Genomic DNA, 26,232 nt, shown 5'->3' with positions numbered 1-26,232 from the left:
CCTGTCGATAGCAAATGTCATCCCTATACATTTTTCTAGTTTTCGAAGCGTTTGCGATCGTAGAAAGAGAATCGTCGTGCCACTTGGCTACAGGGGCTGGTCCTTCTATAATTGGTCTGAGGTTGTTAACAATGATGATGGGCATAGTGATTTGAAATGCTAAATAAACTCAAAGGTTTAAATACACTTTATTATAAACATTTGGTACAGTATAAAACACAGCACTGGTGCGGTTAGGGCGTGACCCGCTTGGGGTCCCGCGGGAACATGGACGTCTTCCTGATGTTGTCCAGCCCCAGGTACAGCATCACCACGCGCTCCATGCCGATACCGCCTCCTGCAATGTGCATGATGAGTAGGTCTGAATATATTCCTTTTTATGACACTAGCGGACGCCCGCGACTTTGTCCGCGTGGAATTCAGTTTCTAACAAATCCCGCGGGAACCACGGATTTTTACCTAAACCTAAATTTAATGTGACATTCTTATTATATAAATGTCGTCATCAACCCATATTCGGCTCACTGCTGAGCTCGAGTCTCCTCTCAGAATGAGAGGGGTTAGGCCAATAGTCCACCATGCTGGCCCAATGCGGATTGGCAGACTTCACACACGCAGCGAATTAAGATAATTCTCTGGTATGCAGGTTTCCTCACGATGTTTTCCTTCACCGATTGAGACACGTGATATTAAATTTCTTAAAATGCACACAACTGAAAAGTTGGAGAAGCATGCCCCGGACCGGATTCGAGCCCACAGCCTCCGGAATCGGAGGCAGAGGTCATATCCACTGGGCAATCACGGCTCTTTATAATAAATTAAAAAAATAGACGAGTGATTAGCGTGCCAATGTCAATCAAAAGATAGTCAATATCGACGTTACTTCACAAAATATTAATTTACATACCTGCGTGCGGAGGACAACCCAGTCTGAAGGATTCAATGTAGGCAGCGATCTTGCTTATGTCTGAAAAGAAATCGCAAAATACTAAATACAAATTCTGTCAAAGTTTATGATCAACGATCTAATGCGATTATAAAAACTGTCTCTATAGTATCGATGTTAAATAGTTGTAATCGCGTTCGTCGGTTAAAGAGCTCCGTAAAAATACCTTTTTGTGTAAAAAACGGGCAAAAACTTCTAGTTTAGTACAAAATATATACCAAATCTAAGCTCGTTTTCTTTAGAAAATGACAGACAATTTTGTTCGTGACTACAAGTGCGACACAGGTCCTTCTATAATTGGTCTGAGTACTAAACTATCACAAACATTTTCATAAACTGTTTCGTGTATTCAGATATAAACCATAACAACTCCGACAAATCTTAGCAGCAGAACGATCGAAGTTATTACTTGTTATGGTAGTCAATACGCAATAACCGTGCTATTTAGGGCCAAAAATACAATTTATCAAACTAACTTAGTGAAGTTCGATCATTATTATATGAGCAGGAGCGTAGCTACCGCCGTATCAGCCATATCAATGATTTTCACACTTACGGGGTCCCCGGACTACATGGGCCCCATAAGCGTGAAACCTTTACCCTTCATTTGATACAGAGCCCCTCGAAATCACACTACGCTACTGTATGAGTCGCTACATTCGAAGATACAAATAACTAATCTATACTAATATTATAAAGCTGAAGAGTTTGTTTGTTTGTTTGATTGAACGTGCTAATCTCAGGAACTACTGGTCCGATTTGAAAAATTCTTTTACTGTTAGATAGTCCATTTGTTGAGGAAGGCTATAGGCTATATATTATCTCGGTATTCCCACGGGAACTGGAACCACGCGGGTGAAACCGCGCGGCATCAGCTAGTTTAATATAGACAGGAAATTGGAGCTTCTCCCGCTGGGGAAAGTTGCTTCTAACCGCCAAATCTCCCTACAACTCCTCTGCTCTTAGTCTATCGATTGATCGCATGAGATCAATATAACAAAAAAAAAATGACAGGAAAACCAACTCAAAGGCAAAGTTCACGATGACACATCTACTGTAGCAAATAGTGGAATAGCACTTTTTCGTGCGTGCAGCCGGTGTTTTCAAAGATTCGTATTTTTATCGATTTTTACTGCCCATATTTTTTTTTTCATACCGGAGCTATATATGAAAAAAAATCTTAAGGAGTAAACACCAAAAAGACATGGGACGCCTGTACACTCTGAATAAATACATAAGGACTAGTATCGCACCCAAATTCACGAACAAAATTTTCTGCCATTATCTAAGGAAAACGAGCTTAGATTTCATACATATCTTATACTAAACTAGCAGTTCTTGTTCGTTTTCACACCATATAACTACACAAAGAGGTATTTTTACGGAGGTTTTTAACCAACGGACACGATTGTAAACTATGAAACATCGATTCTTTAGAGACAGTGTTTATAATCGCATAAGATCGTTGATCATATACTTTGACAGAAAAATAATGTTTTGCGAGGCAGGTCTTTATCTAATTAGTCTGAGCCTGTACACGATGTCAACGACCCCGTCGCTCACCGATCTGATGGTGCTTCGCCCTCTGCGTGAGGAAGTCCGGGTCGTGGATGCGCTGCGCGCCGCTCAGGATCTCCTCGCCGCGCATGAACATGTCGTATGAGTTGGACGCTTTCTGAAATATTTATTTATTTATTTATTTATTATTATACAAAAGTGTTACAGTTAATAATGTGTACCTTAAGCTAGTTGTGTGCATTTTAAGAAATTAAATATCACGTGTCTCAATCGGTGAAGGAAAACATCGTGAGGAAACCTGCATACCAGAGAATTATCTTAATTCTCTGCGTGTGTGAAGTCTGCCAATCCGCATTGGGCCAGCGTGGTGGACTATTGGCCTAACCCCTCTCATTCTGAGAGGAGACTCGAGCTCAGCAGTGAGCCGAATATGGGTTGATGACGACCTTAAGCTAAATCTTTACTAATATTAATACAGATGAATGTTTACATGTACAAATCTATAATATAAAAATGAATCGCAAAATGTGTTGGTAAGCGCATAACTCAACAACGCCTGGACTAATTTGGCCAATTCTTTTTTTAAAATGTTCGTTGAAGTTCTAGGATGGTTTTTACGGCGAGAAAAATTCGAATAGTTGCCGGAAAAATCATAAAAATAGCCCTTTTCTTTTTCCCATACAAATGTTTTCTAACTAAAACGTAGTCTATTTGAGCTTTATGGTTATTTTATAAAGTTCATATTAATAATAATTAGAAAACGGGGTAGGGTAGGGTAGGGGTAGGGTAAGGGTAGTTGAAAGTTTACATCGAGTTTCACGCGGTCGCGGGCGTCCGCTAGTTACATATACAAATTATTTTTAACAGTACGGTAGCTAAATAGGAAATAAATACATTTTTTTTATTGCAATATAAAGATGTGTGAAGCCTAGGTACAATTTACAACAACTCCTGAACTAGTATAAAACTGTATTACAGTGAGTTATTATTCCTCGTGCCCAAGTTTTACAATCTACATAAATTCATCTTGAAACATAAATAATATTAAAACAAATAATCACATTGAACAATGTTAGCGGGTAGAAGAAGAAGAAGAAGAAGAAGAAATATACTTTATTGTACATTAAAAACAAAAATAAACAATAACTTATAATAACACTTAGAAACTAATGTACAAATGGCGGTCTTATCGCTAAAGAGCGATCTCTTCCAGACAACCACTGTGGAAGAGAAAAAAAAAAAAGTAAGCACCGATTCGGGTATACGCACACAAAAATAAGAAAAGTTAAGTAATTTAAATACATAAATATTAAGCAATAATACATAATAATAATACATAGACTATACTTAACTACATCATACATATATACAAAGAAATACATATATACATACATACATACATACATACATAAATACATACATACATACACACATACATACATACACACATACATACATACATGAAAACCTGCAAAACATAAAAACAAGACGTAGGTAGGAGTAAAAATTTTCAGTTGCGCCACATACAAGTGTCGCTTCTTATAATTTAACAGTATATGCAAAAAGTTAAGAGAAAACTTTCAATGGGGATGATGACTAGGTTTGAATATATTGATTTTTATGATACATTCAGGTAAATAAGATCAATGTTAACTAATTTATACATAAAAAGCAAAGATTGTCTGGATATTTGCAAAATAAATGAGTTTATAAAATTTCAAAATCTATTAAAAACATTTTAATGTAATTAGATGAAAAATAGCGTCGCAAATCTGATCCTTTAAATCCCTGTAGCTCCGAAAGTAATGATCGCAGATACCCTGTTACTTTTACAAAATTGCTTTACTATTAGCATACTCTTAATTTATATACAATTTAAAAAACTGCCATCATCCCTATCCCCATTTTTATATGAAATGACGTAATTGACGTAAATGACGTATTTTATATGAAATGACGTAAATTAATATAATCAATAATAACCAACACTGTGACTGTTTTTAAATTTTTAAAAACGTATGACGCCATTTTTCTTGAATGATATGACAAGAGAACGTATTCGTTTTTGAATTTCGTATTTGTAGGGCTACTAGGTATTTGAATACGGGGATAATATTATAGCCCATTGCCTTCCTCGATAAATAAGCTATCTAACACTGAAATAATTTTTCAAATCGGAACAGTAGTTCCTGAGATTAGCACGTTCAAACAAACAAACAAACTCTTCAGCTATATTAGTATAGATGTGCATTTAAGAAATTAATTGAGCCAGTCAGTCCACCAGGGACTATTGGCCTTACCCCTCTCATCCTCATAGGAGACTCGTGCTCATTAGTGAGCTGAAACTCACCGGGTTGTTGGGGTCGGGCATGGTGTAGAAGGGTCGCACGGCCAGCGGGTATTTGTCCAGGATGTAGAAGTCTGTGTCGTACTTGGCGCGCACTAGCCGCCCCAGCAGCTTCTCGTCCGGCGTCGACAGGTCGTCCTCCTCCCCCACACTCACTCCTGCGGACATTGGACAGATGGTGATAACAAAAAAAATCATTTTATTTTTCTGTTTTTAGTGTGTCATTTAGCATTTGATTTTCACAAAATTGAAATCTGGAAAATTACTCTTTCAAACTAAATAAGAATTTTTAAAATTGGTTCATAAATAACGAAGTTATAAGTAACAAACATAAAAAAAAAATCATACGCGTCGAATTGAGAAACTCCTCTTTTTTTGAAAACTGAAAACTGTTTTTTTTTGAATTCTTACATTCTTTACAAGTTAGCCTTTGACTAAAATCTCACCTGCTGGTAAGTGATGATGCAATCTAAGATGGAAGATTTAACTTGTTAGGAGAGGAATGGAAAGCCCAACCCCTTTCGGTTTCTAGACGAACCGGTACGGTTTCTACCGGAAATTACTACGGTACGTTACCGATAGACAAACTAGCCACGACCGAAACCTCCCACTAGCCAGACCTGAACTAATTAAGATGACCAGTGCACATCAAATATGGCTTTGAAGATGAGGTTTCAGAGGTCCAAACCAGCCAGAAGTCCCGACTTCTGTCTGGCTTCTTCTTTAGGAATTTTTTAATTGAAAAAAGCGGGATTCTTTCGTCTACAGCGGGATATAGTAAACACATATAATATAATCAAAAGTCTTTGAATATCTATCTTTTTATTTGGATTCAAATTATGTTTACGTGACAATAGATAATAAAAATATTCATCGAAATTGCGTTTTAATATAAATAATATGATATTTTAAATCAGAATAACCCTATCGTTAAATACTTAGTTGAATCTTATTAGTCCCCTCAAAATCGGGTGAAGACTAGGTACGCAAAATCACTTAAAACTTCGTTACATTAGAGCTTTTATATATATAGAATATAGATACACTAGTTTTTGTATTATTTAAAAATACTAAATAGTTATGATTTTACATGCATTCAATGTTCGCATAAATATCGACTCCCGCTAACGGTCGCGAACGCGATATTGTACGTGACGTCATCGTATTGCGTACCTATTGACATAGCTGGGCATTAACTCGTTAATCCGTTAATCGTTAATTAACGTAGTTAACATTTTGATTAACGGATTAACTTTTAAGTTAACTTTCAAAAATGTTAACGGACCGGTTAACTTCCGTTAATATGCAGAAGTCCGTTAATCGTTATTCCAATGCCTACTATTTACCGCGCGTCGCGATTAACAGGTTTAAACAAGTAAGAAATGATGAAAGATGTTTTTTTCAAAGAAATCAACAAATTACTATATTCATGTTAAAATTATAGATAAAATCAACTAAAAGCAAATTATGGCACTTTTCCCCAGTGCTCATCCACTTTTCCCCAGTGCTCATCCATTCATTATTTTTCCAATGGGGATCTCACACAATGATATAAAAATGCAATATTAACCAGTCATATTAACGGATTAACGATTAACGTTAACTTGCGTTAATTCTTCCGGAATGTAACGCTTTAACGTTTAACGAAGTTAACATTTTTTGTAGCGGATTAACGATCAACGAAGTTAACTATTTGATTAACGGTGCCCAGCTATGCCTATTGACGAACTAAGGTCTAGTTCGGACTACTTTAGTATTATATAGTCGAGTACGAACGATTTTTGGGCGGTTAATTCAAAAATTGTTCGTACTCGACTAAAATACTAAAGTAGTCCGAACTAGGCATAATGGGCCGTGCAAATGTTGTACGATGACGTCACGAACATTAAACGCTTATGTCTTTACCAATTAACATATCGAAATAACTCTTTCACGAGTATTTTTATTTTCAACAGAGAACACAGAAAGCTAACATTTGAAAATAGTGAATATTCTCCATTGCCCTCAGCCTGAGAGGTACAAGGTCACACTCACCGGCTTCCCTCAGCATGCTGATGGCCTGCGGGAACTCCAGCCGGAGTGGGGGGTCGAGGAACTTGAAGGGCTCCACTCGGAACTGCTGCCCCACTGTTGCTATCTCTGATGCGTACCTGGTGATAGAGAGAGATAGATATAAGAGAAAGGGAGCAGGACACATTCAATTAAGAAACTTTTTTTTATATAAATAGCTCAGACTAATTACAGACCAGCCTCGCTACAGTTTGTGCATGCATACAGGTTGTGTCCGCATGGTGCGGATGACAGTTTGTTTCACTCTTGAAAGTTTGTCGCGATTCGTATACAAACGATAATAGTACGTATTATGAATGTCATAAGGCAACTGTCACCGTGCTCCAGCGCACATAGTACAGACGTTACTTTTATGTCAAAGTATATGATCAATGATCTAATGCGATTATTAAACCAATAAATGGGAATATAGATCGTTTCATAATTGTAGTCGTCAGTTAAAGAGCTCCATAAAAATACCTTTTTGTGTTGTTAAATGGTGTAAAAAATGGGCAACAACTTCTAGTTTAGTACGTGATATAAAACTAATTTAAGCTCGTTTTCCTAAAAAAATTACAGACAATTTTGTTCGTGAATTTGAATGCGATACTAGTGCCTATGTAATTAGTCTGAGCTAAACAGGGGTGCGCTTATAGCTAGATTGGCAAGTTCGTGCGGGTATGAAGTCGTGCGCGCGGGGCATCGCGAGTGTTACGAACGAAGTTGCCAAGCGACGTTCGTTCTCTACATATTACCAAGGTGACGACGAAACGACTCTGCAATACTTCCATTTTCTAAATCTACATGACATTTTAAATAACTAAATAATAATTTATAAATTATTATAATGAAGTAAAACTGAAATAATATAATGTGATGATTACACACTAGATCAGGGTAGGCGAACCTTTATGCATCAACGTGCCATTTTTTCTAAAAAATGTTTAATAGGGTCATTGGCGTGCCATCAAATAATTTTGACTTTCTGATTATTTGGAGAATAACAATAATAAATACTATCAAAACTCTTTATGAAATAAAGTAAACAAAAGAGGTACATTTTGGAATGTTTTTATTACACGCATAAATTAAATTATTGTAAAATTAGTGTGACTTCTGTTGCTGCAGGTTAGATGACAAATTATTTATGTCAAATACCTACTTTACACATGTTTTATGATCGGCGACGTGCCCAAAATATTGTGTCGCGTGCCATCAATGGCACGCGTGCCATTGGTTCGCCTACCCTGCACTAGATAGTAGAATCACTACAAACAGAAAAAAATAGTGTTTCACAAATAAGGCTTAGTTTAACATAAAATAATAAATAATAAGTCAAGTAGCAAATAAATATAGGGTATTAGTTAGTTTACTTTACGATAACTCCATATTGATGTAGTGGTATCAAAAAATGGGGTAAACTGTAACAGGATAATTAAATCACATAGTATTATGGCTTGGGTGTACTGGTAAGATTTACAGACAGTGGAGCCCTGTCACAAGGAGATCCATGATCTACAGCTCTTTTTGCGTGGTATATTACTCCTTTTGCGTGACATATTACCATCTGTATATCGTAATATTCATCATCATCAACCCATATTCGGCTCACTGCTGAGCTGGAGTCTCCTCTCAGAATGAGAGGGTTTAGGCCAATAGTCCACCACGCTTGCCCAATGCGAATTGGCAGACTTCACACACGCAGAGAATTAAGATAATTCTCTGGTATGCAGGTTTCCTCACGATGTTTGTCCATCACCGTTTGAGACATGTGATATTTAATTTCTTAAAATGCACACAACTGAAAAGTTGGAGGTGCATGCCCCGGACCGGATTCGAACCCGCAGTCTCCGGAATTGGAGGCAGTCATATCCACTGGGCTATCACGGCTCTCTCGTAATATTACTGATTTTAAATTATATATTGCCTCTTTTACGTGACATATTACCCCTTCTGCGTGATGTATTATTCTTTTTAACAACTTTACTGTTTTTGCGTGATATATAAGTTTACTTTGCGAGAAATATAACAGATTTTGCGTGATATATTACCCCTTTCACGTGGTATATTGCATGGTGAGCAACTCACCGGTCCTGCAGCCCGCGGAAGATGTCGGTGAAGGTCTGGCCGATGGTGTCCAGCACCTCGTGGTAGTGGTGCTTGAACGACATCTCCAGGTCCAGGCCCACGAACTCCGTCAGGTGGCGGTGGGTGTTGGAGTCTTCGGCTCGGAACACCGCACCTACTGTGAACACCTGGGAAACGGTAACTGCTATAGTAGTAATTAGCAGCCTGATGAGTATATAATATTACTTATAATAATGATTGACAACTAAAAATATGATTTTCAATAAGCAATATTGTAACTATAACATTTTCTGTGCCGAGTGTGAGACGAATATCTTAGCATTCCATGGATTCACCGTGCAGGTGCCGGGTTTATCGCGTGGTAGAGAGAAAAACACCAAGCAAAGTCCAGGACTTGTGACTATAGGATGTAGGGTTAAGGAATTCCTTGACGATCGATCAACACTCCCCGTTCTCTGCTCGTGTTGTTCTCCCTGCCTAGCCAAATTTGGTAAGATCCTATTAGAGCAGCTTTGGATACTCGTTCTAATATAGAACTAGCTGGTAGTAGCGGATTGTCCATGTAAAATAGATATGTTTAGTTTTGATTTATCTGAAATAATAAACGTATTCATCCTCAAGGTCTAGAACGCCATTCTGAGTTCTGATTTGAAGTGTATGGACAAGCAAGTAACACCATAGGCCACATCTACGCTGACTTGCGCTTGTACAGCAAAGCAATTACATCGGACTATGTAAGAAACAAGCTGTGATAGCCAAGTGGATATGACCTCTGCCTCCGATTCCGGATTATGTGGGTTCGAATCCGGTCGGGGGCATGCACCTCCAACTTTTTCAGTTGTGTGCATTTTAAGAAATTAAATATCATGTGGCTCAAACGGTGAAGGAAAAACATCGTGAGGAAACCTGCATACCAGAGAATTTTCATAATTCTCTGCGTGTGTGAAGTCCGCCAATCCGCTTTGGGCCTGCGTGGCGGACTATTGGCCTAACCCCTCTCATTCTGAGAGGAGACTCGAGCTCAGCAGTGAGCCGAATATGGGTTGATAATGATGATGATGATGTAAGAAACTTTAAGGCCGGGTTCCCAACACAGGACCGAAAGATTAAAAACTGAAAACTGACACTGGACAAAGGCGATTGCATTACACCAGACTCAACAATAAGAAAATCGGACAGTCAAGCTCCTAACTAGAATTTGGTCCTGTTTGACAAAATTGTTGTGTTGTATCTTAATGGAAGGCTAAATAGAGTAAAAAGAAAACATTTGGTACATCTAATTTTACGGGAAAGATGTTCAACATATTTTTTAACGTTTTGGTACGGGACAAGCGTAATTATTCTGTCCATATAAAGTTTTGCCCGATACTGACCACGCTGGGCATGCAGGTTGGTCAGCGCAGTGCTAGATTACTCGCGCCGGTGTCGAATCAGAAATGAGGAGATCCGCAGAAGAACCAAAGTCACCGACATAGCTCAACGAGTTGCGAAGCTGAAGTGGCAATGGGCGGGGCACATAGTTCGAAGAGCCGATGGACGTTGCCCAAAGTGCTGGAACGGCGAACCCGCACCACTGGATGCAGGTGGCTCAGAATCGTGATGTTTGGAAGTCCTTACAAAAGGCCTATGTCCTGCAGTGGACGTCCATCGGCTGATATTATGATGATGATGATGATGATGAAGCGTAATTAAAGTTACTGCGATAATACCCAAGTTATATGTCTACTTGGTTATATGTTACACAGGCGGTTCGAGCAGAACACAGGCGGAAACTCGTTCATATTGTTCTGATCCAGTGGGTTTACTGATACTCGGCAGCTCAGACCAATTACAGAAGGACCTGTATCGCACTCATAGTCACGAACAAAATTGTCTGTCATTTTCTGAGGAAAACGAGCTTAGGATTTGGTATATATCTTATACTAAACTAGTAGTTTTTGCCCGTTTTTTACACAATTAAATTACACAAAAAGGTATTTTTACGGAGCTCTTTAACCGACGAACACGATTACAACTAGTTAACATAGGTACTATAGAGACAGTTTTTATAATCGCATTGGATCGTTGATCGTATACTTTGACAGAAAAGTAATGTCTAGCGGGGCAGGTCCTATACAATAATTGGTCTGAGCTCGGCAGTGATATAACGCTCTGTAAAAATGCTCAACCTGGGATAATTTGAATAGCTTCATTTAAATTCTAGAGCCAGTAGAACTTCCTTAAGTTTTATCGGCCCGGCCTAAAGGCCTAATGATTAAGTTTTTTCAAAAAAGGGGATATACCTTATCGAAGTCAGCGGCAATGGCCATCTGCTTGTAGAGCTGCGGGCTCTGGGCGAGGTAGGCGGACGACTTGAAGTACGACACCGTGAACACGTTGGCGCCGCCCTCCGACGCCGCCGAGATTATCTTCGGCGTGTGGATCTCGACGAAACCTGGTGAACATTACTATATTTAAGGAAAACCTCTTTGACGGCCTCACCACCGAGGCGTCAAAGACCGCGCATACCAGTGGCGCTGCCTCAGCTCTATGCTACAGCTAAGACGCTAACTGTAGTGCTGATTTTCAGGCATGACCCCAGGGTGAGCTCACGGACTGATCGGGAGAGCGTTGCGTCGTTTATTGATTCCAAATTTAAAATTTTTTTTTTTTTTTTTTTTTTTTTTTTTTTTTCTCTTGTTTGTTGGTCTATCGGAGATCAGTCTCTAGACCATAATCCGATCAAATGACTTTTTAGTATGTCGTTTCGGGCTCTGCACATCCACTGATGTAGCGTCCCTCCAGGAATGAGTATACTACTATACTATGTTGGCCAGTCGTGTTCGTTTCAGGCGGAATTTGCAGTCCCTGACGTCTAACAATTTGACAGCCAGGTTGTTTTTATGGCGCTCAAGCCTCTGTTTGTAGGCCTCTAGTGACCTGTCTATTTCCTCCTTAACAGGTGAAATGTTAAGATGGCTGTGCGTTTCTGCAGTCTTGACGAACCATGGTGCATTGCATATTACATTCAATACATTGTTTTGGAAGCGCTGAAGTATTTCAATGTTTGAGTGGCTAGCAGAGCCCCAGAGTTGAATACCGTAAGTCCATACTGGTTTTATAACACATTTATATATCAGCAGCTTGTTTTCCAGGCTTAATGTGGATTTTCTCCCAATCAACCAATACAGTTCTCGAAATTTCATATTGGCCTGATCTCGTTTCGCCTTAATGTGATCTCTCCAAGTCAATCTTCTATCCAGATGTACACCTAAATATTTTACGGTTGTTTGGTGGGGTAAGGTAATCTCGTCTAGTTTCACAGCAGGACAATCTCCCCTTCTTAACGTAAATGTTATGTGGCTTGATTTAGTTGCACTAGCTTTGATTCTCCATTTTTTGAGCCAGGAACAAGTTTTATTTAGGTGTTCTTGTAGATTTAGAGAAGCTATGTTGGGATCTACATTGCGTGAGAGCAGAGCAGTATCATCTGCATAAGTCGCTGTTATCACATTTTGGGACAAAGGCATGTCAGCTGTATAGATAGTATATAGGACGGGGCCCAGCACCGACCCCTGTGGTACTCCAGCTTCGATTTTGTAGAAATTAGAAAATTGGTCATTACATTTGACTTGGAATATGCGTTCGGAGAGATATGATTTTATGAGCATATATGCTGTGTTTGGCATGCACTGTTTTACTTTATAATTAAGGCCTTTATGCCAGACACGATCAAAAGCCTGTTGGATGTCTAGAAAAGCAGCTGAACAGTATTCTTTTCGTTCTAGTGTCTGACGAATAGTGTGTGCCACTCTGTGAATCTGCTCTGTTGTTCCATGATGGGCCCGGAAGCCAAACTGGTGATCTGGTAATACTTTTTGGTCTTCTAAGACAGGTTCTAATCGTTTAAGGAATAGTTTCTCAAACAGTTTTGATAGTACTGGGAGAAGACTTATTGGTCTGTATGAAGACACATTTGTAGGAGACTTTCCTGGCTTGGCTATCATATTTATTATGGAGACTTTCCAGAGTGACGGGAAATGTTGTGTTCTCAATATTGCATTGAACAATACTGTTAGTAGTATGACTCCTTTTTTTGGCAACTGTTTTAAGACTTCAGCTGTGATGAGGTCATAGCCGGGTGCTTTCTTTAGTTTTAGCTGGTTTATTTCTTTAAGAATTTCTTTTGGGTTAACTGGTCTCATTGGAATCGATAACTGCTGGTCACTCTCAGTAACTTTGTTGATTTCATCTTCTGTTTCTGAAGGATCGGGATCGTTTGGTTTAAATACCTCCTGCAGGAATTGAGCAAATAGCTCGGCTTTTTCTGTAGGGGTTCTAGCCCAGTTACCATCAGATTTTTTAAGGGGTGGCACATAATCTGTTGACTTTTTGAGAGGTTTGGTCATTTTATAAAGAGAGTAGTCTTCTGATTTATAAGGAGAAAGTGTCTGTAGTTGATCTTGTAGGGTCATATTTTCATTTTCATCCATCATAACTTTAATTTCTTTTTTCGCCTTGTTGAGTAACCGCTTATCATGACTGCTCCTGCTTGCGTGCCATCGTCTCCTAAGGCTCCTCTTGTCAGCTATTTTTTGCCGGATTTCTGCAGGGTAATACAGGCTCTGAGGTGTAGATTCTAGGTATGGAGTAGACAACCACGCCGCCTCTTGTATTAGGTTAGTAGCGTATAAAACTGCGTCATCGATCTCTTTTGCTGTTTTTAATGAAATTCGTAAGTTAACCTTGTCGTCTATGTAGTCTCGGAAGGCTTCCCAGTCTGTTTTCTTATTATAAAGGGTCTCGCGTGGTTCCTTCAGGATAACTGTAGTGCTCAAGGTACATATGACTGGAGTGTGATCAGAAGATCCATCTAGACAGGTTTTGATTTTTGTGTATAAACCAGACATTCCCTTAGTGATAAAGAAGTCAATAAGATCTGGAGTTTTAGTACGATCACTTGGCCAGTGAGTTGGTTCGCCACCTGACAGTACATTGAGGTGGTTTCTTTCAACTGCCTTTCTTAGTTCTCGTCCTCTAGTAGTGACCAGTCTTGAGCCCCATAAGGTATTCTTGGCGTTCCAGTCACCACCTGCAATATATTTACTACCAAGTGTTTGAAAGAACTCAACATACATTTCTTCAGAAATCTTATGTTTGGGAGGACAATACACGGCTGCAACATTTAGGGTTCCTTGCCAGTCGTCTATAGATACTATGGAGGCCTGTAAGAATTCATGTTTAAAGTTACGAAGAACATGTTGTTTTATATTTTCTCTAATTACTACTGCAGCTCCAGCATGTGATGTTCCATCTGGATGGTTAGTGAAATATATATTGTATCCCTTTAATTTAACTGTTCTTTCATCAGTCATATGTGTTTCAGTCAGTAAGAGAATGTCTATTTTATTTAAGTTGATAAAGATTTCTACTTCATGTTTGTTTGGTGATAGACCATTTATATTCCATGTAGCAATCTTTAAGGATTTCTCTGGTTACATTGGGCTATTAATGTCGTTAGGAGTCCCATTAAGGTACCTAGTTGTTGGATGAGGATATCAATCTTCTCTGATTGTTTTAAGATTACTTGTTCTAACAAGTTAGTTGGCTGAGCTTGGGTGCTCTGTTTCGATTTATCCCAATAACCAATTTTTTCAGGATCTGGTATGTGGGATTGTTGTTGTTGTGTGTTTTCTTTCTTACTAGATGGACCTTGTTTAGAAAGTGAACTTCTGATATTCAGTGGAGGAAAGTCATCAAGGTTAAAAGGCATTTGAGGCTTTTGAGTGTGTGTACTTGTTTTCTTATTTTGATTGTGGTTCGAGTCTACTTTTTTGACTCCCATAATTTTTCTTGCTCGTATTTCTTTGTATACCTGACAACCTTTATAATTTGCAGGGTGATTTCCGAGACATAGGGTGCAAGTAGCTGGAGAGTTTCTGTCTTTTTTAGGACAGTCTGTGGTTCGATGCCCTTGTGCACATTTAACACATCGAAACGGACGCATACAATTATTTTTTGTGTGCCCATATTGTTGACATCTAGTACATTGTGGGATGTCATATGTTTTCTTTGGATCCTCAATCTTGACTCTTGTGTTGTATATGAATTCAATGTCTTTTACCTTGATGTTGTTAGGAGCAGGTTCTAGGTTCACGAAAAACATGTTCAATGGCATCTTATTTTTTCTGGATCTCGCACATATTACTTCACCTCTGACTGTGTTACCAGATTTCTCCATTGCTTCTTTAATTGCTTCCACTGGTGTTGTGTGGTGTAGATTTTTAACCACTATTCTATAGCATTTATTCTGCTTTTGAGTGAATGTATGGCCTATGAGTCCATTTTTACGCATCAGTTCAATAATGTTTTTGTACACCTCAGTACTTTGTGTAGCAATCCTAAGTTGGTTTCTATTAATTACTTTGTAGGTGTAGCTATCACTCGGTATAGTACTGTTCAGCAATTCTGTTAGTTTGGATACATCATCTATTCCATAGAGAACTATAGGTGGAGGTTTGATAACCTTTTTTGGATGTTCTATCATTGGTTCATCAGTCAAGTCTATAGGCAGTCCACTAAAACTGTTGGACGTATTGATTTTTCCATCTTCGGTTATTATGGTTGGTGGACTATTAACTTTTTTTCGTTTTGGGTTCCTTGTTGTCGGTAACCTTTGCCAAGAGGGTGGCAATTGGTTGTCATGTGTTTCACCACATGAGCTATTTTTCTCTGGCGTCACCAGGTGTGGCGCATTTGTGGACTTATTTGTTGTGGTGATATTCCCTAGGGATGAAGATCTAGGTCTTGAGACAAAAAGGCTTGGATGGAAAGCCTGCTGTATAAGCTTCTTAGTAGTACCAGTAGCATTTACTAATAAAGGAGCCTGGTTCTCCGCTCCTGTATAGTCTTCGGTAGCTAATTTCTCACTCACAGGCCCGGGTACCTGTGAGCGCCGGGCGCTGGCCGGGTCGCATGGCAAATCGCATTTCTCATATTCGGACATTTTCATAATATAAAAAGGGGGTTGGGAAAATAGTAATAGTACTTTCCCAAGGCACTACACTCAGATTTTTCGAACAAACCACGTTCTGGCTCCTGCTAGCCAACCGATAATCGGCGAACTACTCTTTTAGAGGGGATTTAATCCCTCTTGGCCCGTAGTAGCCGATGGACAGGTTATTTACCGCCGCCTGTGACTCGGCGTTGTTGCTCGTTTAGCACCACCCAGGGGACACGTATAGGGTGGGCCTAGGAAAGGTGGTCACTCCTACGGACGCGAGCAACATCATCCCCAAATTTAAAATAGATAAAATAATATACTACTATGTATCCACATATCTATAGTAAGTAAAAAACATAAGTACATACAGTCGAACGTAGAACCTCCTCCTTTTTGGAAGTCGGTTAAAAATTAGATTGGAGCGAAGGACAAACATTAATGTTATATGCAAAAAATAAATAAAAAATAAAATAAGATTACTAAACAACTACAATAAGGACAAAAAAAAAAATACAAAGAAAAACAACTGTCCTGCAAAATATTTGGTTATTGTTTCTGTAGAACTAAGAGATGTTCTTTAATTAGTTTTTTGTAAACAGTAAGAGATTTAGCTAGTCTAATTGGTGGTGGTAGGTCGATAAATTTGACGGCTGACGTTAACATGTCCAAGATGGAAGTGGTTACGAGTACTTGGAGGTAGAGGTACGGGTTTATTCTACCCATATTCTGACGATTTCTACCCATCATCATACCGGAACTCTAATTCGCTTGGCGGTTTTGCAAACAAACGTATTTTCTACAAAGTACAAAGTGTTTCTTTAGATTGTTACTGATGCCTACCATTAGAAATCTGAGTCAATTTAGAAAATATGAAATCCGAAATTGACCTGAGCTTCGAATCAAATTCAGGACCTCTTTATTGAAACCACAGCACTGTCAGCTGTGCCAGGGAGGCTGTGAAAGTTTCTCAGTCTATGCTACCATTAAGTACTTTAGGTAATTAACTATTGTTATTACAATATACGAGTATGTTTGTTCCACTTTCACACAAAAAAGTCATCATCATGTTAGCTGATGGACGTCCACTGCAGGACATAGGCCTTTTGTAGGGACTTCCAAACATCACGATACTGAGCATCCAGCGAATCCCTGCGACTTGCTTGATACCGTCAGTCCACCTGGTGGGGGGTCGGCCAACACTGCGCTTACTAGTGCGGGGTCGGCCAACACTGCGCATACTAGTGCGGGGTCGCCATTCCAGCACTTTGGGACCCCAACGTCCATCGGCTCTTCGAACTATGTGCCCCTCATTCCCACTTCAGCTTCGCAACTCGTTGAGCTATGTCTGTGACTTTGAATATTCTGCGGATCTCCTAATTTCTGATTCGATCACGCAGAGATACTCTTAGATCGTTCCATCGCTCGCTAAGTGACTCTGAGCCTTCTTATGAGGCCCATTGTTTGTATGGACAGAACACAAAAAAGTACTGAATTTAAAATCACAGTTAATACAGGTGACAACTTACCCCTGTCAGTCAAAATGTCTCTGAACAGTTTGCAAACGCCCGCCTCGAGCCTGAATATCGCCTGGTTGGCCGGAGTACGTAGGTCCAGCACACGATTGTCCAGGCGGGTGTCTTGGTTTACGCGAATTTTGAGACCTTCTGGATCCTGCGGGCAATGGAATACTTTTCTATAAGTCATGTACCTCCAACTTATCAGTTGTGTGCATTTTAAGAATTTAAATATGACGTGTCTCAAACGGTGAAGGAAAAACATCGTGAGGAAACCTGCATACCAGAGAATTTTCTTAATTCTCTGCGTGTGTGAAGCCTGCCAATCCGCATTGGGCCAGCGTGGTGGACTATTGGCCTATCCCCTCTCATTCTGAGAGGAAACTCGAGCTCAGCAGTGAGCCGAATATGGGTTGATGATGATGATGATGATGATGGAACAATTTGGGAATTTATATGGGGTAGTTGAGATTTACAATAACTTTGACGAATTTCTTAGTGATTTGATAAATTATTAGCAAACAGTTGGCATATTCAATCATAGACTATAACAGAGAAATACTTTGCAGGACTAAAAAGGATTAGCACACGGTTTTCCAGGTGTCTTAGTTTACGCGCATTTTTAGACCTTCTGGAGCCTGCGGGCAGTGGAATAGTTTTCTATAGGTATGGGGTACTGTGGGGTAACGTGGGAATTTATATGGGGCCGTTGAGATTTACAATACTTTTGACGATTTTATTAATGATTAGATAATATGAATTACAGCTAAAAATTAACACACTTTCATTTTCCAAATTATTCTACTAAAGCCTAATTATTAAATTACAATGAATAAATATTTGAAATCATGATTATTTTAAAATAATGCAATGAGTAGATAGTAGAATCACTACAAACAGATAAATTTGGTGTTTTAAAAAGGCTTGTGAAAATTATTAAATATAACAATTTATATTATTATTATTAATTTTGCACTAAAGTTTTTCATTGTCAGTCGCCTGTATGACGTTCATAATACGTACTATTATCGTGAATCGCGGCAAACTTTCCCTAGACCCTAGAATGGCAGAGAATGACCTTGACTGGAGTCACGCACTTGTGAACGATGTGTGTAGGGTTAAAGGATCCTTTGATAGTCGACTAACACTCCCCTTTTCCACTCAAGTCACTCTCCCCGCCTATCCCAAGTAACCCATAAAGAATTACACAACAAGAGATCAGTGTGCTCGAACGCCACGAGCACACTGAAGCCGTCCGTACCGCAAGTCGGTCGTTGCAAAACGGCGATAACAATGGGGTAAAATGTACTTCACTCACGTCAGTCTCCGGTCGGGCTGCATCCTCTATCTGCAGTGGCAGCTGGGGCTTCGCGCTCGACACGACCCACACTTGGAGCCCTATCAGCTCCACGAGCTTCACCGTGCAGGACTCCACCGGTGCTGCGGTCTTCGCCACCGTCGCGTGGATGTCTACTATCGACTCTTTTGTTATGCTGAAAATGAAGACCTTTTTTTTTTTCTTTTTTTTTTTAAAGAATATTTGCCATATCTTTAATAATATGACCAATATTCCCATTGCCCTCCAACTAGTCGGGAAAGACTGTGCTAGGAGTGGGTACGACACTAGGGTGAGGATCGAACCACCACCCTTCGATGATGAGTCCGACCGCTCTTACCGTTGAGCTATTGAGGCTATAAACCTGGACTCATGGAAGTGCAATAAGTAATACTTTTGTCAAACGCTCCGTTTATAAATGATTTGTTAACGTGACGTCATGAAACAATTGAAATATATACCATCATGGCAGACAGGTGTTTTGGCTCGTAATGTCAAAAAAATATTTAAAAACTAGCGGACGCCCGCGGCTTCGTCCGCCATTAGACCCTTAAAGTAGTAGGTATCTCTGTAAAAATGGAGTAACTTCTCCCGTTTTCCCAACATTTCCCTTCACTGCTCTGCTCCTATTGATCGTGTAATGAAAAGTATATAACCTGCCCAGGAGTATGAAGAATAATTGTACCAAGTTTCGTTAAAATCCGTTGAATAGTTTTAGTTTCTATAACGAACATACAGACAGACAGACAAAAATTTTACTGATTGCGTTTTTGGCAACATTATCGATCACTAAACACCCCCTGATAGTTATTTTAGAAATATATTTCATGTACAGAATTGACCTCTCTACAGATTTATTATAAGTATAGATAGATTTGAAATTTTCATGTAATTACATCTCAAAAAATATGATTTTTTTAAAGTACTATAACGATAATGATCAATATAAGACCATTTAAAAAGTGTCAACTAGCATATTAAACATTACAACTGCAAATTATGGTAAAAAAAAAAATAAATGACATGAGTAACTTACTTTCCAACAAACTTGACCATCTGCTTACTAACTTGTTCGTTTACTCTCAGTAATAATTGAACAGTGCTCGAGTTCTGTCGAAGCACAGCGAAGCATTGCTTCCCAATGCCTCTTGATGTTTGAAGTCGCGCTGCAAACAAAAGAAAATTATTTTTTTACCTCCAAATATATTTTAATACTTTACGCACGCAGCTTCGTATGCGTGAAATTCTTTTTTACGTAAATCACGCAGGAACCATAAATAAAAAGAAGTTAAAATGTTGCTCCACAACCTCCTCTAGTGAAAGTCCCATTTCAATTGGTTCAGCCGTTCCAGGGATTAGCCCAGAAAAACAGACAGACAGATACAGTTTTAGTATCATGTAAATAACCAACAATATACCTAAGCAATACCAAAAACACAGTTATCTTGATATAACAGATACAAATTCAACCAAGCAATAAAAAGCATTGCTTTTCAAATTGTGGAGTGCATTACAGTTCATATGATGTAGCATGGTGCAGGTGACAGTTTCAGTCTTAAAAGTTGCCACAATTCACAATAACAGTATGTATTATGAACATAGCTGGGCATTAACTTGTTAATCCGTTAATCGTTAATTAACGAAGTTAACATTTTGATTAACGGATTAACTTTTAAGTTAACTTTTAAAAATGTTAACGGACCCGTTAACTTTCGTTAATGTGCAGAAGTCCGTTAATTGTTAATCCAATGCTTACTATTTACTGCGCGACGTGATTAACAGGTTTAGACAAGTAAGAAATTATGAAAGATTTTTTTTCAAAGAAATCAACAAATTACTATATTTATGTTAAAATTATAGAAAAAATCAACTAAAAACAAATTATGGCACTTTTCCCCAGTGCTCACCTTTATTTTTGCAATGGGGATCTCACACAATGATATAAAAATGCAATATTAAGAATAGAATAGAATAGAAATCATTTATTTGTTAACACAACACATAACTACATAATAACTTAAAACTAATACATTTACATCGTAATAATAACTTAAAACTAATACATATATATATAGAAAATATGTTGTGCCAAAAAAATGGACCTGACTCAGCTAAAATTTGTTGTGAGTAGTATTAACCAGTCATATTAACGGATTAACGATTAACGTTAACTTGCGTTAATTCTTCCGACATGTAACGCTTTAACGTTTAACGAAGCTAACCTTTTTTGTAGCGGACTAACGATTAACGAAGTTAACTATTTGATTAACGGTGCCCAGCTATGATTATGAACAGCAACTCCATACAGGCAACTGTCACCCGCACCATGCATTAGTTTTTAAAATTACTTGCGAGGCAATTGCATCAGCTTTTATTTTCTAAATTATACTACTAATATCTAATTTTTTAATTACAATGAATAAATATTGTAAATTATGATTATTTTAAAAGAATGATGTAGCACGGTGCAGGTGACAGTTTGTTTCACTCTTAAAAGTTACCACAATTCACAATAAGAGTATGTATTAAAATCAAAATCAAAAATCATTTATTTCAAGTAGGCTCAGTTTACAAGCACTTTTGACACGTCAGTTGACTATTTGTAAAGATTCTACCACCGGTTCGGAAGGCAGGTCCTGCTGAGAAGATACCGGCAAGAAACTCGACAGTTGTTCTTTTGAAAAAGTCATACAGTATTATAATTTACAATTGATAACAATTACTGTTTACATTTCTTATAGTTTTACTTCCTGTGTGAAGGTGGAAGCTGATCCAATGGCCTCCAAGCATCTTTATCATTAAGGAACTCATCAATGTTGTAGTACCCTCGACTAAGTAAATGTTTTTTAACACATTGCTTAAAGCCAAAGCCAAAGCATGTATTATGAACATTTATGTCATACAATCAACTGTCACCCGCACCATGCTACAACACACAAACTGTAGTCTATATGTAACTTACCTCTAACCCACACATCCTTTCCCTCTAAGCCAACATGAAGATCCTTTACATCAACATACACTCTGTCTCTGTTCTCTCCGTTGGACTGTATCATTTTCAGGGCTCCATACTTCCCTTCTGAGATATCTGGTTCAGCTGGCTCATTCTGGGTTGTGGCCCCCTGAAATATGAGTATATAAACAATTTGCTTCAAAAAAATATATATATATGGTAGATTTGGGAAACCTCCTCTTTTTTTTGAAGTCGGTTAAATATGCATATCAATAGCTCAACGTTAAAGGGGCCATACTAAAGCCATACTCGAGGAATATTACCAACAAACAACTTAAAAATGAGGGTATAAATTGCTAGTCATTTAACACCTAATAATAATTATAATTAACTTGTACGTAAAGTAATGAAAATAAATTTGATTATCAAGCTTAAAACAATTAGATATAGTTAATAAATTTTGAATAATATTTTATAAAACAACAATACATAATTTAAAATAAAAAAGTAATGAAATAACATGCGTTTTCTACCCTCATTTCTAATTTGTTTGCAAGTAAACAGTACTCCTTGAATATGGCTTTATTATAGAGCTGGACTCATCATCGAGAGGTGGTATTTATTCCACCTCCACCACCTCCACCACCACTATTGTTCTACTCTCCTAACACAGTCTGTTCAGACTGACTAGTTCAAAGGGGATGGGAATGACATTTGCTATTGACAGGTCACCTGTCAATAGGCTCAAAGTCACTCAGCGGGCGATGGAGCAAGCTATGCTTGGAGTTTCTCTGCGTGATCGAATCAGGAATGAGGAGATCCGCAGACAAACCAAAATCACTGACATAGCTCAGCGAGTCGCGAAACTGAAGTGGCAATGGGCGGGCCACATAGTTCGAAGAGCCGATGGACGTTGGGGTCCCAAGGTGCTGGAATGGCGACCCCGCACCGGAAAGCGCAGTGTTTGGCGACCCCCCACTAGGTGGACTGAGGATATCAAGCGGGTTGCAGGGAGCCGCTGGATGCTGGCGGCTCGAGATCGTTGTGCTTGGAGGTCCATGCTAGAGGCCTATGTCCAGCAGTGGACATCTGTCGGTTGATAAGGTAAGGTCACCTGTCATTCCCAGGGGCGACCTGTCATACAGCATACCCTAAGAGATGTTTTTCTTAATGCTTATTCACTGCTGATTTTCCCAGTTCAGTTATTTTTCTTACTAGTACATACCCTGATCGACAACCCTATGCACGTCACTGGTCATTCCCATACATTTTTCCAAGTTTTCAAAATGTTTGCGATTGTAGAAAGAGAATCGACATGCCACTTGGCTACAGGGCTGGCCCTGAAGGCTGTTAAAAAAATGACTGTTTTACCTTGTGCTCAGCCTTTTTTTGTTGCTTTTCTGCAGCTTTTGCTGCTTTTTTGGCTGCTTTCTTGCTTGTTGCATCCCCTTCCACTGGGGGCTGACTCTCTGATATTACCATGACTGTAACATTAAACACAAACAGGATTTATTAACAACTAATGGACACCTGCAAATCCATTTGTGTGAATATTTGTTATTGCAAATCCATGAATGATGGAATTTTCATGATAAAAAGTATCTTAAATTGTGCGCCTATGTCCAATACATCTCTTTGAAATAATAAATCAAAATTGGTTCAGCAGTTTAACTGTGAAAAGATAAGTCAGACTTACTTGATAATACTAGGGCGTGACTTTGTCTGCCCTTAACCTCCTTAATCCTGCCCTATCTCTAAATCCATTCTTAGCTGATGCCTCATTTTCAACCCATATTCCGCTCACTGCTGAGATCGAGTCTCCTGGCAGAATGAGGGGTTAGTCCACCACGCTGGTCCAATGTGGATTGACTTTATTAGCCTACTAACTATTAACTTAGTAACTTTATTATATTAGTATTATAACTACCTTCTAACCAAATTTCAACTTAGTGTGTCAAACAATTTTGATTTTTCACCACCAAATACTTTCAATCAATACTTCCTTCTTTTCAAAATAATACTTTTTTCTTCATAAGATATGTCATAGATGCTAAGCTTACTAGTCTCAAGAGAATGTAAGGTAAAGTCTACTATTAGGCACTTAGCAATTCCTGCCTGAATTAATCAAGAAATGATAGTAATGTATACTGAATAAACCAATTTTATTGCATCAAACTTCCCATAAGAGGCAAGCAATGATATTAAATACTGTTAGATGTGTTCCTAGTGCATGAAAAATGAGGCACTCAAAAATTTATACACAACTTAATGTTAGTTGTGTTTTAACAACAAACATTATTTAAACAGATATTACCTAAATATTGTCTACAATGTCAAGTTGTGTGTCAGGAAGTGTAAAAACTATATATACATAAATATATAATTATAATGTAATTAAAGAAAAAATTGTGCATGTGCGCTCAGCGTTGTAACTTACTATTCAGATCACTTTTTGTGGTGATTTTGTAGGGACGTAACCAATCTATAGTATAAAATTATCATTGGGCTTAGTATATTTTTACAGATAAATCTGAACAATACTATATTTAACTGAAATAATGTTGACAACCCTAACTGTATACATAATTTTTTTTGCCTTGAACGATCCTTATGAGGCAACAGCTGTGAAATATAGCTGCTGCCTCCATTCACGACCCATGTACTAGACTACCCAGAAATTCACCAATTAAGCTTAACGTTAACCTACATTTTCAGAGAAAATTAGCGCAATAACCACCGGCACTTCCCGGTTTAGTTAAAAATAGTTTCACAACAACTTGCAAGTGACAATGTTATCACAATATTTCATCAGACATGTTTGTATGAAACTCACCGGTTTTCTAGTTACCTATAAATTTAAACAGACCTGTAAGGGGTTCGAAAGTAAGAATCTCTAGTATTTAATAACTTATAAAATATAATAATAAAAGGTTATATTTTAAGAAAGTAGGCGATAGCACATTTCCTTTTTGTTATCACTGATGAAATGACGTTGTCAGTTGACACTTGACTTGCTTGACATTATTATCATTTTGACATTACTGACATCAGTAATGTCAATAATGTTGTCTTCCCAATATTGACGATGGGATGGGGATACCAGACCTTTAGAGTACCGGTTTTTAATTAAAATATTTATCTGTTTGTACAAGAGTTTTACTCTCACTCACTCTTTTACAAACAGGTAAATCCCAGTTGTTTTTAACCGACTTCCAAAACGGAGGAGGTGTATGTTATGCTATGTTCGTCTGTATGTATGATTATTTTTTTTTATTTTTTTTTACATTCATTTATTTTGTCCTCGAAAATAATAAAAATATTATGACACCTTAGATACATAGATAATAGAGGATATGTGACAAGTAATTATTATTGAGGCTTCCGGTAACCATGTTTGGTCTCTAAATTGAGCTACGGCTGTTCTATCGATAATAATTAAGCACTCGATATAAAATTATACAAAATATTGTTTACTAAAATGAAACATTTTAAATTCTGTCTTACATTATTATAATATAAAATTTCATACAATTGATTTTCCGTACAAGTGTTTTGTATTTAACACAGATTAATCAATAATATACAGATAGAGCGTACGGATCATTACGGCGTCCTTAAAGATAAATAACGTCCTTAATTGCACCATCCGTCACTATTCGTACGTTTGGTGTACTGACAGACTGTAGTAGATGGAACCATTATATCCTGCAAAAAACAAAATTATTATCGTTACTATAAACAACTATAGTATTATTCAATATTAACATAGTTTATTGATTTTTGCCTAGAACTTTGTCCAATACTTAATCAGCTTTTCCTTTTCATATTGCTAGTATTCAGATATTTTAAAATGAAGGAATTCCTATATTATCACAAACAAGAATGAATACGATGAAAAAGGATTCTCATCGAATCGAAGAATGTTAAATTAATGTGATCCTTCTTAAAATGATCACTACATATGCAGCTGTATAGTGATGGCTTGAAATTAGGCCTGTTAATGCTGTTTAGCCATTTTTGTCTTAAATCATGATTTTTTGGAAATCTGAAATATATAAAATATAACTATACTTATAGAACATAAAATAATTTATTAATTTATACGTTTTCATTTCTTTAAAGGATTGCCCATAAAACCACGTATTGTAAAGCTTTGAATTAGTCAATTGGCCTAATTAAAAAAAAATTAAAATACTATTTAAAATACTCAACATCAACAGAAAAATCAAAGATTTTAATACTTACTTGTGAAATGAAATTCCCGCTAGTTTTGTTTGGGTTTTGTTGGTGCAGGCAACAACTGCACACTTCACCATTGTATAATATTTAATTTATTTTGCGATTCACAAGCTTATTGGTTATTATTTCCATAATATTTCGAATAACGTTACACCGGAACCACAACAATAGCCATTTTTGGTCACCAAAAACAAAAGATAATTTGGTCACAACTGACATAATTGATGTTGTCATGTAAAATATGTCTAACCACTTTACGC

The 26,232-nt window shown here is 37.9% G+C and overlaps 1 protein-coding gene across 2 annotated transcripts; it reads right to left on the bottom strand.

The window, feature by feature from the left end:
* Positions 1-171: 171 nt before the first annotated feature.
* LOC112056779 (aspartate--tRNA ligase, cytoplasmic) lies at positions 172-24,727 on the bottom strand. 2 transcript variants are annotated; one of them, XM_052886881.1, is made up of 13 exons: positions 24,567-24,727; positions 23,105-23,217; positions 21,743-21,902; positions 19,817-19,946; positions 18,763-18,937; positions 17,457-17,601; positions 11,231-11,382; positions 8,949-9,115; positions 6,846-6,961; positions 4,815-4,969; positions 2,510-2,621; positions 908-967; positions 172-337 (listed from the first exon to the last, which is right to left on the bottom strand). In XM_052886881.1, the coding sequence occupies exons 2-13, from the start codon at positions 23,213-23,215 to the stop codon at positions 234-236; spliced, it is 1,587 nt and encodes a 528-aa protein (XP_052742841.1). In that variant the 5' UTR covers positions 23,216-23,217; positions 24,567-24,727; the 3' UTR covers positions 172-233. The 2 variants fall into 2 exon arrangements, with proteins under 2 accessions (XP_052742841.1, XP_052742842.1); XM_052886882.1 differs by having other exon boundaries at positions 24,600-24,724.
* Positions 24,728-26,232: the final 1,505 nt, after the last annotated feature.

This window comes from Bicyclus anynana, chromosome 18 (genome assembly GCF_947172395.1).
Source record: "Bicyclus anynana chromosome 18, ilBicAnyn1.1, whole genome shotgun sequence".
NCBI lineage: Eukaryota > Metazoa > Arthropoda > Insecta > Lepidoptera > Nymphalidae > Bicyclus > Bicyclus anynana.
Note: the sequence above shows the minus strand (reverse complement) of the source record. Positions and strands in the feature narration are given on the sequence as shown.

What these genes read in the sequence shown, in the direction of transcription:
- LOC112056779 (XM_052886881.1), bottom strand. Translation starts at nt 23,215, where the DNA reads ATGGTAATATCAGAGAGTCAGCCCCCAGTGGAAGGGGATGCAACAAGC. An exon ending in AAAGGATGTGTGGGTTAGAG is followed by an intron (nt 19,947 to 21,742) that starts GTAAGTTACATA and finishes TTTTGTTTGCAG; the next exon opens with CGCGACTTCAAACATCAAGA. An exon ending in GGCGAAGCACCATCAGATCG is followed by an intron (nt 968 to 2,509) that starts GTGAGCGACGGG and finishes ATTTCTTTTCAG; the next exon opens with ACATAAGCAAGATCGCTGCC.